This window comes from Eleutherodactylus coqui, chromosome 12 (genome assembly GCF_035609145.1).
Source record: "Eleutherodactylus coqui strain aEleCoq1 chromosome 12, aEleCoq1.hap1, whole genome shotgun sequence".
NCBI classification, from domain to species: Eukaryota; Metazoa; Chordata; class Amphibia; order Anura; family Eleutherodactylidae; genus Eleutherodactylus; species Eleutherodactylus coqui.
In genome coordinates this window covers 13,862,992-13,875,516 of record NC_089848.1, presented here as the reverse complement: position 1 = coordinate 13,875,516, position 12,525 = coordinate 13,862,992, and the positions used below count along the sequence as shown (strand labels likewise).

Here is a 12,525-nt window from a genome sequence, read left to right as displayed (position 1 = left end):
CTTTTCAGAGTCTCCCTTCTCCACGTTGACTTCTACTTACTAAACTCAATCGGTATCATTTCTGCTAGCAACAAATAATGTTCTGCTAAGCTTTTTACTTTAAATGTGTTTCATACCAGCAGGACACAACCTACATTTATAACATCACTAACATCGCTAACAAAACCAGCCGTGTTTGCTGCCCATGCATAAGAATAATTACAGCTTCTAGAAGTATTTTCTTAGCATGTCTCTTTCAAGTGGAAGGGGCCACGGTGCAGTAACTACACAGCAACAAGTAAGGAGCGGCTAAGTATCAATAAAAGAGGCAATGACACCGCTGATCTAACGCTAACGAGCCCCCTTCTACTAGAAGTCTGCAGTCCGACCACCAGTCAGTCCTTGATGACCTACAGTATCCTATCTTGTCGGTGGTGGCAAAAATCCATATTAACATAAAACTTGTAACTTCTCCTCGGGCAGCTGTGTATTGTATGTATGGCACTCAGATATTTTGTGTGCAATCTGCATATTTTGGGTCTTTTGCTTTCTTTCTGGTATTTTCTCTCTAGAACTGTGCTGTTGGTTGGCCGATGGGATGTCAAAGCTTTGCTGTATGCTCCGACCAGTCAGATGTCTCCCCTTATGTTCTCTTTCCCCTCTTATAGTATGAAGTGGAGATACCGCAGCGGTATTCCCTACTCCTCCCCTCCTCCCTATTTATTGTAGAGGAATTTTCTGCAGACTGGAGAGGTTCTTGGAATTTACAGGGAGTCTGCATGAAGGAAAGACGGAACTACGATATAGTAGCTACAAATAATTTATAGGTCGGGAAGGATATCCTTTCTCCTTAAGAAGAGCACCTAGAAGGTGTGAGGAGACTTACAAGGCCATTCATGCTTCTTTGGGAAATATGCAAATAGAATGCTGGAGCAATACCTCTGCACCGCCACCTATTGGAAGGCAGCATTCCTGCAAGTCAATGTCAGACTTTTAGCAAGCTTAAACAGACTTTTTACAAGTAACAATGTCTGGGAATGTGAGCCAAAGCCGGAATCTTGGTAGAAGATAACCATGCACAGACTGTTTTAGAGTGATTACCCCTCATCAGTGTACAGTAGGGTTCTGGCTTGGCTACTGAGAGACCTATAGACATGGGTTAGAAAGATTCTACATTTCCAGTCATTGTTACAAGGCTTGTAAAAGGTCAGTGTCACGTTTGCCCTTAAATCTAAGACGCACCACGTCAGTGACAAACATAAGGTTGTGTTCACACAGGAAGCAGACTGCAGAAGGAAGTGAAGTACAATATAATCAAATAAAAAAGAGAGGGGACAATCTCTCTCTGACCTGTAGAAAGAACCGCCCTGCCTAAAAGCAAGGTTATCCCCTCAATGCAGACGGTCCCATGTCTTGTGCCTCGGCCACTGACTCTAGCACCTAGGAGAAAGAACACACAAAAGACACCAAAGCCACAACAGAAACACTACTTAGCTTTAGCAGCAGAGCTCTAAAGAACACGGCCTCCATCCACCAGAGCTGAGAAAATACTCAGCAACCACACCCAAAGGCAGCCTTATATAAGGACACAAAGGAACAAAATCTATGACAGGGGAACCACTGAGGGAATACAGACAAACGGCCCAAGTAACACCTAAAGAAATGACAAATAATATAAACAGCCAGCTCGTCTTAGTGTCGAGACCCCCTGCCACAATGGCGTTGCAGACCACATACCGCATTGGAATGCTGTCTTCCAATAGGTGGTGCTGTAGAGGTATTGTTCCATCTTTCCATTTGCATATTTCCCAGAGGAGCATGCATGGCCTTATAAGCCGAAACAACACCCTTCCTGACCCACATCTATAGACCTCTCACTGCAGCCAACTTCCCATTAACATAATTCATAGAATGGCAGGTACAGACACGATGATATGGTACAATAGTGAAAAGTTCATCTTTCTGTGGATACAAATGCTAGAACTACTAACTACGGAGACGGGAAAGATGTTTTTCAAGACCTATTAATACCCATTTTCTATGCTAGTCAACTGCCTCCCTGCTGCTCTCTATCCCATTGGCAGCATGCTCGCTCACACAGGTAGAGAGACTGTTATGTAGCGCACAGCCCCGTGCACTAAGAGGAAGCAAAGAGACAGCAGCAACAGCTCTGCTTTGTACTGTTTTACACCGACAGCTTAGTTTGGAGACTGGACGTTTAGGGTTTATGACACAGACTTGTTAGGGATTTTATGTAGCCGAAGATCCTCAGTAAATCTGCACAAAAGCCGCAGGAAAAAAAACCTACACCAAACGCTGTGGTTCTTGGCACACATTTTGGTGATTAAATGCTGCGGATTTCACACATGGAACTCATCACAGCATTTGTGACCCGCGTTGCCGCACTAATAGCAGATCACATGCAGCGCATTGGTTGCAGAACTTTCTCAGACTGTCCCATTCATCTGAATAGGATTTGCAGAATCCATGCAGAAACACATCCGCTAAGTTGAACTGATTTTAAGGGCGGTTTCAGACGAGCGTATGCGCAAATGTGCACATTACAGCGCAACATATTTGTACAGTGAACTAGCCCCTTTTGCGCGTGCATTGTTGCATTTTACTCTTCTTTTTTTGCGCACGCACGCCATGGTCACATGGGTGCGGGACAAACACTCGCCACAATTTAAAATGCTAATTAGCCTAATGAGGTGCAGCTTATTGCGCACCTCCCATAGACTTTATGGGGACATTTAGTGCACAAATACACGGCAAAATAGACAATGTTCTATTTTTTGGCGCACGTGAGACATGCACATGCCCTCAGGGTTTCTTCAGACAGGCGCATGGGCGAATACGCTCGTCGCTACAAAGCATATTTGCATATGAACCAGGGAATAGTTCTTGTTTTTTTATTTCAAACTCCGCTATTGCGCGTGAAAAGAGCTGAAAGATAGTGCCGTACCTATTTTCCCTCACACATAGGAATATCACACGAGAAACAAAGCCATTGTAATCAATGGCTTCGCTTTCTTGGGTTTCGCGAAGGCATTTCCGTACATTGAAATCCCCCTCCTATAAGACGACAATGCACAGCCATTGATTACAATGGATTTGTTCAAATGAGCGTGTTTCTGGCGCGCAGATCATACGTAGTGCAAATCATACGTAGATCATACGGACTTGCCCTATCTTTGTCCGTGTTATGCAGAAAGCTGCCATAGAAGTCTATGGCACCTTAACAAAAGGGAGGGAGAGGAAGTTACCCTGGGTAAAACGGAGATAAAAGAAGATGGCTGGCTGTAATTTGGTGTTAATTACCATTCTATTCAAGGGAAGGGTGTAACACGCATGTGTGAACTGGCATTTTGATTGCAAAAATTACAGTACTGTACGCTGGAATGTCCGTATCAGCCTGTTTCTTGGCATATGCCAACCTAGTTCATTCAGAAATCCATAGCGGCGAACATATTTGTGCATACGCTTATTGGAAACCGCCCTCAGTCCATAAATGTCTGCAAGAAATCTGCTAGTTGTGTATACCCTTGGGCCAAACAGCGGGAATTTGGTCATCAGTTGTTGTAAGTCAAAACCAGAAGTCAATCTAAAACAGAGGAGATACATTTTTTTACATTTTGCTTCTATTTCTGTAGGTTGAACTCCTGGTTTTGGCTACAAATACTGGAAAAAATATTTCAGACAACCTGCAGGTGGAGAAAGAAAAACGAGAGTCTTGCAGGAAGGTAAAGGTTACTTTCCCTTAGTGTACTTTCACCAATGTATTATGGGCACATTTATGCATCTGTAATATGGATGATAGGCTCCGCCTTACCGCGGTCGGGCCAGGACACTTGTCAGTTTTACAGGTGCATAAATGCCCTTTTAATAAGCTCTAGTGGAACCAAACATTAAGAGTGAATGAACTTTACAAAACTTTACAGGTCACAGCAACTTGTCAAAAGTTTTGATTAAACTGGGTGTCTGGGTGCGGAGACCCCATTGATCGCTGAAATGAAAGGGCAGAAGAGCTCAGCTGTGATCGTTACGAGTCACTTCTCTCGGCAGCTAAAGACGGATGCATAAAAGACTGCCGATGACATGTTACTATGAAAGTGCAATTAGGGCTTCTGCAGACAGACACAAACCGCACAGAATAGAACACATTCAATGGATTCCCTCACATTCTGCATTTTAGCACTCAATTTTCACATATGCGAAAATATATGCGACATGCTCTGTTTTTGTGCACATTTGCGCACCCAAGGCACCATAGGAGTCTATGTCCGCAGGAAATCGCGCATTGAACTGCACAGTTTCTGGATGCTAGTCAATAGTAGTGAGGTCTGATTAGGCTACCAAACCAGTTCAATCACACCTGCGCCAATGTGAAGGAGCTCAGCAGGGTTGAAAAGTACAGTAGAATATGCAGACTCGACCGTGATAGCACTCCCTTCACAGTAGTATAGCATCACGCTATCGCGAACGTATCTACGCATACGCTTGTCTGCAGGAACCCTTACTCTTAATATATGTTGCAAAATTTAATAGATTACTAATTCATACAGCAAAAATGTATAAACTCTCCTATGGTCTAATTATTACTCTTTGAGGTTTCCCAACAGTTAAAATTAATCTAATGGGCTGGGAATGGCTTAAATTAAAAAATAAGTCATATTCAGGAGTTAAAGATCCAGAGCAGGAGTCTAGGTCCTCATTGTTCTGGTCCTGGAAGAAGCTGCAACGGTCACCTGGCATTCCTTGTACAGGTGTCTGCTCAGCCAATCACTGGCTTCAGCCATCACCTGCCTTTCCTGGCAGTATCACATGATGTGCACATGTGTTCTGGAAGTGTCTGGATGGTCTATGTAGTCTTGTGTGTCTGTGTTTTTCCACTGTCTTCTATGTGTATGAATATGATGTGTATTGCACCTTTGCAGCACTGAATAGGTTACTGTCTAGGTGAAGTCTGGGAAAGTATCTATTTGTGTCATGTGACCTCGTTATATATATGTGGATGCAAGATGCTTGAGTGAGGTCTTCTGGTCTTTTCTTTTGGTTGCTGTTGAGTCTAGTCTGTGGAAAGAGGAGTCTGTGAATAGGACCTGACTAGGCCTGTACTTAGACACCCTCAGTCTGAGTACAAGACGAGATGGATGAGGCTGGGAGCATACCCCTCTAATGCCGTGAACCCCCTTCTTCTATTCTTCCCTTGTTATGTGGAGTTCTTCCCGCCGTGCGGTGTGAAGTGGAGAGTGTTTCAAGTTCCGTGAGAGTGGAAGATGGAGTTTCCTAAGAGTCGGTGTCCAGGACCAGGGAACCACAGATAACTAGGCCTGTGTAAGTCATCCATGTTTCCTCCCTGTCGCTTCACGTGTTCTAAACCCTCACTAACGTGCCGATGTATTTAAAGAGGACTGCTGTGATTGCTATTCAAGTTATTCAGTAAACAGCTTTACCAACCATTCCTGGTTTGGCCTGTTGACTTCTACCCTGTGTGTGGACTCTTATTTATTTCTCCGGAGAGATCACCGCGGAGGAAGGAATGGTGGTGTCACGAGTGACAAAGAAGAACCAAGGTAATCCACTTGTGGGCTTCCTATTTAATATAGCCTGCCGGCGTTCCTTGGACTTGTCCCTGGTTACCCCCGGACGGGAGACGGTAGAGCCACCATGACAAGTGAACAACTCTACCCCTGCTGTCTACTAGGCTGGGGCCTGTTTCTGCACCCAAAATCTGTGATTGTCTAAGAAGTCATGTGAACAATGAATGGCACATGACCACTGCAGCTTTTACTGGGATTGGAGCATCAAGGACTGGAGCTCCTGTGCTGGATCAGAGAGGACCTATTACTGTTGAGTATGACTATTTTTTATTTCATTTCATTTTTACTTTTGTTAGAATACGTTGCATTGAGAGCCATGAGTGTTATGCAGTTTCTTCACAGATAACCGTTTCTCAGAGATCTCTACATGACGACCTTACAGGCTCTATAATACATACTGGATGCATATGCCCACACAAACAAGAAGGAAGTAGGATAAGACCTTCACTCACCATTTTGCGCTTGCTGTTTCCCATCACTTTCACCAGACTTCTCTTGCTTACTTTGACTTGGTCCTGAGGAATCATCTCGTCGGTTTACATTTGGTAATCGAGTTCCATTAAAGTTTCCCTGACTAGATTCAGTGTGTTTGCCATCACTGGAGTTTGTTTCTTTACTTGCCTCATTTTTGGATTGTGAGGATTTTTCATTTTCATTTTTTTCTTCTCTCTCATCATTCTTTTTATCATCCTTCTCTTGAATCTTGCTTTCTTCTGCATCTTTCTTTGCTCTTTCTTCTGCATCTAGAGAGGATAACAAGCAGCACAGTCAGTAGGTGTATGTGTGTTCAAGAAGACCTAAGTTGGTCAGGGGTTATATTATAGCAAAACAATAATCCAAAACCTACTTCAAGGTTATGTTAGAACTGCTTAAGAAGACAAGAAGAAGCCGGTAGGCTTCAAAGAATGAAATGGCCTGCACAGTCTTCCTATTTAAAGCCCATTGAGCTTGTTAGGGGTTTGGGATGAACTAGACAGAATAGTGAAAACAAAGCAACCTACAATTGCAGCATAGCGGCACGGTAAGTCCATATAAAAGTCCAAATAGCTTTATTTTTATTGACTTTTCAGCGGTAATAAGGAAATCCAGTGCAAGCACATCAGCCACTGGTAGCACATACACTGCGTGCTATGAAAATTATAAACGCTTGCTGGTCAAGGTGCTAACTACACAGTAGTTCCTCACTCACTACTAACACAGTGGACTAGCGCCACTACATGTACTCCATCGGATGTCAGTCTGAGAGTGTCCTTCCCCGTACCACAGCTGTCCACTCAGGTACCGTGTTTCCCCGAAAATAAAACAGTGTCTTATATTAATTTTTGTTCAAAAAGGTTTAACTTTTTTACATGTATAGCTGCCTGGACACTATTTAAATTGGCTTTTTTAATTAACTGTTAGCAGGGCTTAATTTTGGAGTAGGGCTTATATTTCAAGCATCCTCAAAAAGCCTAAGAAATCATTTTGCATCCTCAAAAATTCTGGAAAATCATGCTATGTCTTATTTTCAGGGTATGTCTTATTTTCAGGGAAACAGGGTAGTAGCTCCAGCTCCCTATTCAGAGCCTTGCCTAGCTCTGGCTTCCAGCAGAAGCCAGTGGTGCTCTGGCGTTGAGCTCTGCTCTCTCTCAGCAGCAGCTCTACCCCAGCTTTCAGCTTCCCCTGCAACTCTGGCTTTCAGCCTTCAGAAGGGAACTCAATGTATCTGGGGGTTTTAATTCTCCAGACACACCCATGCAACTGCCTCTGCTGATCAGCACACCGCCAATGCCCCCCACAGGCCACTTTGTGTACTGCAATTTTACAATATATAAATAAATTTTGTGTTGTCAGAATCGTAATGACACTTGAAATAAAGTTAACATAATACTTATACCACAAGGTAAAGACTGTAAAAAAAATCCCAAAAAACAATGATGAAATCTTTTTTTCTTTGCCCTCTTTTCCCTGGAAAAATTGATAAATGTTATTTAGAACATTATATGTACTCAATATTGATTCCCTTTAAAAACTAAGCAACTCGTCTTGCAAAATACAACATCTCAAATAACTGCACTGCCGAAAAAATAAAAAAGTTATGACCTCTGGAAAACAAAACGGGAAATGATTTACTAGTTCTTAAGGCTAAAATCAGTTATGCCGCTAAGGGTTCAGCTTTGCGCCAAATATATTTACATGTAACACAACTTCACAATCTACGATAAATGGCATTTACAGGGGAGTTTTTCAATGTTAATGCGGCTGTTAGGGGGTTAATCACCTTTGGCTGCCTGGGCCTTCCACTTCTCCCTGTTTTGTTGCACCACTTCATACCAGTTATTTTTAAAACATTTGAAGTCCACAGTGAGGATTGAACAGTTCAAAGAGGCACTTCCTTCTGATCCAGTGCTCTTCACACTCGATCTTTTAGCTTCTGAGGGGGTTATGCTGTTCAAACTGAAACAGTAATTCAGAAAGTGAAAAAGCAGGTCACATATAAAATAGAAATGTTGCATATGTAATTGGAATATACTATACAAGTTAAAAAAAAGGGGTTTACAGGACTGGAACACGTGGCTGCTTTCTTCAAGGAACAGTGATTGTTCCCAGCAAGAGAAGCCAAGTTATCTTGTAGGTATGATATCTTTTAATGGCGAACAAAAATACATGATGTTATAGCGAGCTTTCAAACCACTCAGAAGTCTTCCATAGGCGTAATGAATCCTGAGAGGTTAGAAAGCTCGCTATAACATCATGTATTATTGTTAGGCATTAAAAGGTCTCATATCTACAAGATTACTTGGTTCCTCTTGCTGAGAACAATCACTAAACCTATCTTTCATTATACCTCAAGGAACAGTGTCACACTCTTCTATGTCTGGCATTGCAGCTTGGCTCTACTGCAGTAATTAGGGATAAGCTGCAACACTGCGCACAGCTTTAGGACAGCGTGCCACTGATTTTGGTAGAAAGCAGACATGTTTTTCAGATCCTGTAGAACAACTTAATTTAGCTATTTTTTCTGTTGTTGAAATGCTTGAAAAAGCAAAAAGGAAACAAACGAAAAACAAGCTGCACAGCCTACATTTCCTGTTCTCTGAAATAAACAGTTATAGTAAGGGCTAGAGATGAGCGAGTAGTGCCTTAGCCGAGTATCTCCCCGCTTGTCTCCAAAGATTCGGGGGCGGGGAGCGGCGGGGGAGAGCGGGAAGGAACGGAGGGGAGATCTCTCTCTCCCTCTCCCCCACGCTCCCCCTGCTCCCCGCCGCAACTCACCTGTCACCCGCACCGGCCCCCGAATCTTTAGAGACGAGCGGGGAGATACTCGGCTAAGGCACTACTCGCTCCAGTAATGTGCCTTAGCGAGTATACTCGCTCATCTCTAGTAAGGGCTAGTGCCCACGAACGGATTTATGCTGCGTTCCCCTCGGTGGAATAACGCAGCTATTAGGTTCTATTGAATTATTATATTAGAATCCTCACATGCGGGATTCTGACGCAGATTTACGCTGCGGGAAAAAAATCACAGCATGTTCTATTCTACCATGTTTTTCTGTGTCGGGAGGTCTCCATTAATATAGTATTAATGGAGACCGCGGAAAAACGTGGTAAGAAGCGCATTTTTACTTATCCCCATGGGATTCCCGCAGCGTAAAACCACGGGTGTATCCCACTCCGTCCGTGGACATGAGCCCTAACATAGTATGTAAGGTTGAAAAAAAGACATCTATCCATCCAGTTCAGCCTATTACCACCCAATGTTAATCCAGAGGAAGGAAAAGCCCAATGAGGTAAAAGCCAATTTTTGCTCACCGACCCTTCTGAAGTAATCGGTGATATAACGTATAATATTATAACACTCAAGAAGGGCATCCAGGCCCCTCTTATACTCTTATGGAAATCACTAACACCACTTATTACAGTCCTGGGTATAAGTAGATGATGAGAGAGATCTCTGTATCATCCCCTGATATATCTATACATAGTTATTAGAGCGGCCCCTTGTGGCAGTCCTGGGTATAATAGATGATGGAGATCTCTGTACTGACCCCTGATATATCAATACATGGTTATTAGAGCACCTCCTTGCTGCAGTCCTGGGTATAATAGATGATGGGAGAGATCTCTGTATTGTTCCCTGATATATATATACTGTATATACACATAGTTATTAGAGCGCCTCCTTGTTACAGTCCTGGGTATAGATGATGAGAGAGATCTCTGTATTGTTCCCTGATATATATATATACTGTATATACACATAGTTATTAGAGCGCCTCCTTGTTACAGTCCTGGGTATAGATGATGAGAGAGATCTCTGTATTGTTCCCTGATATATTTATACATACGGTAGTTATTACAGCACCTCCTTGTTATAGTCCTGGACATTTGGGCAGTAGCTGTGGAAGCTATCCAATCAAGTCCCTAGTAATGTTGGGAATTACAGTCCCTCGTGCTGCATCACTCATTGCTGAGTAGTGTAAACTGGTTGCAGCATCACAAAGCACAGCAGAACTGAGCACTGGATAGTGCCACCATGGACACTAATCCCCAGCAGCCCTCCCTCACTAGACACCACATGGAAGCTGCACCTTCCTCCTCTGTCTCCTCAAGTACCGCTGACTTACTGCCATTACCCACCCACTGGACATAAAGGAATGGGATCTATCCATTTTCCACCTGGTGTACATGAAGAGCTTGCTGCCACTCTGTCCTCCTCCTCCATGATACAGCAAAAGTTACCTGCAAACCACTGCAAGAAACCAGGAGGCATTATCCATATCCTGGAGCACTTACTTTCCAAGGTGCAGATCATTGGGAGGTGCCCCAGAAGTATACATATACCTTGCACCTATTTTTCATTCTTTCATTCATTTGTGAAACTTAATCTGAATGTAAGACTCCAACAACAGACTGCGTTTTTTTTCCCTTTTGCAATATATTCTTTCCTTGCAAATGTAAAAGCCCAAAGTCAGCTTACCTAGATCTCCTAAATCCTGTGAGCCCAGACCGCGATGCCTCATCAATGAGTGGAATTACAATCTTTTCTGTCATGTCTGTTAACACGGTGAATGTAGGCTCCACGATGAAGTCAATAAAACCTAAACAACAGATTTTTGTTCTCAAAAATATCAATATTTATTGCACAAAAACATTATATTATGGGGCATTGTGGAAATCCAGATCACTATTAATAAATATCAATGGTATTAATGGAGTGTAATATTGAACAAAACCTCTGAGAATTGATGTAAGTGTGCAAGTGCATGTAATGGCCACTAGGTGGAGCCATTGTCTCATGTACAGAAGGGTCCGTAGTGCTGCAGAATACTTAGATACTTTGCTACTCTGGCTTTTAATGACATCAAAACAGCAGATGCATTTTGTGGCTTTTCTTTTAGACACAGCCTCCTGACCTCAGCTGAGAGGCTTCAATAGATAAATATGTTAAGTGATTCACAGGACTGCTAAAGTTTGGTTCAACAGTTTTGTAAATGAACTAAACCATTAAATTATTCAACAAAGGTGGAGAAAATGAAGCTCAGGTCTTCACTATAAAAAGGGGCATTAATAAGGAAACTGAAGCTCTGGGTCATTAAGCCATTGAACTCATTATTCTGTTATATCTTTTAGTACTCTGTACACAGTAGAGGTAATAACACAAATAGAAGCCAATATCTTATATAGTTTTCAAGGAAGCCAGTGGACACTTTCATTCAACAATAGTTCATTATAGACTGTGACGAATGTGTTATGAAATCCTGTAACTCTGCCCTCCTATAAGAAGGAACAAAGTAACCCTTCAAAGACCACAGAGAAGAAGGTCTGCAGGTGAAGACAAGACGCACCAGCTTACAATAAATAAATGCACTTGGAAGTCCTGTGATGCAGAAGACCTTTAACTATTCCCAGTCACCTACAAATGCTTCATCATTTTTTAACGTGTCTGAGAATGATGAAGAGTTATGTTCTTCTATGGTCTCACGGCTCTCATAAATAAATAAAGTAGCCTTTAACCCTGATGACTGAGCAGAAGAGAGAACTCTGTAAACTATCTATCTATCTCTCATATCTATCTACCTCATATCTCTCTCTCTCACATGTATCTCACATCTATCTCACATCTCTCTCTCTCTCATATCTATCTTTCTCATATCTATCTATCTATCTATCATACATCTATCTATCATATCTATCTCACTATCTATCTATCTATCTCACATCTATCTATCTCACATCTATCTATCTCACATCTCTCTATCTATCTCACATCTATCTATCTCACATCTCTCTATCTATCTCACATCTATCTATCTATCTATCTATCTCCCATCTATCTATCTATCTATCTATCTATCTATCTATCTCACAGCTATCTATCTATCCCTCTATATCTATCTATTCCTCTATATCTATCTATCTATCTATCTATCTATCTATCTATCTATCTATCTATCTGTCTATCGCATATCTCTCTATCCCTCTATCTATCTATCTATCCCTCTATCTATCTATCTATCTATCCCTCTATCAATCCCTGTATCTTTCTATCCCTCTATCTTTCTATTTATAATATCTATCTCACATCTATCTATCTCACATCTATTGCATATCTATCTCACATCTATTGCATATCTATCTATCTCACATCTATTGCATATCTATCTATCTATCTCACATCTATTGCATATCTATCTATCTATATCACATCTATTGCATATCTATCTATCTATCTCACATCTATTGCATATCTATCTCACATCTATCTATCTCACATCTATTTCACATCTATTGCATATCTATCTCACATCTATTGCATATCTATCTATCTCACATCTATTGCATATCTATCTATCTCACATCTATTGCATATCTATCTATCTATCTATCTATCTATCTATCTATCTATCTATCTCACATCTATTGCATATCTATCTATCTCACATCTATTGCATATCTATCT

The 12,525-nt window shown here is 41.8% G+C and overlaps 1 protein-coding gene across 1 annotated transcript in view; it reads right to left on the bottom strand.

Annotated features, from left to right (window-relative positions):
* PDE1C (phosphodiesterase 1C) overlaps positions 1-12,525 on the bottom strand; it is a 779,225-nt gene that overhangs the window by 46,217 nt on the left and 720,483 nt on the right. Inside the window, exons 14-16 of the mRNA XM_066584468.1 lie at positions 10,543-10,663; positions 7,843-8,018; positions 6,035-6,325 (exon numbers count right to left, since the gene is read on the bottom strand). Of these exons, the coding sequence (XP_066440565.1) occupies positions 6,035-6,325; positions 7,843-8,018; positions 10,543-10,663 (588 nt within the window). The remainder of the gene's footprint in view (positions 1-6,034; positions 6,326-7,842; positions 8,019-10,542; positions 10,664-12,525) is intronic.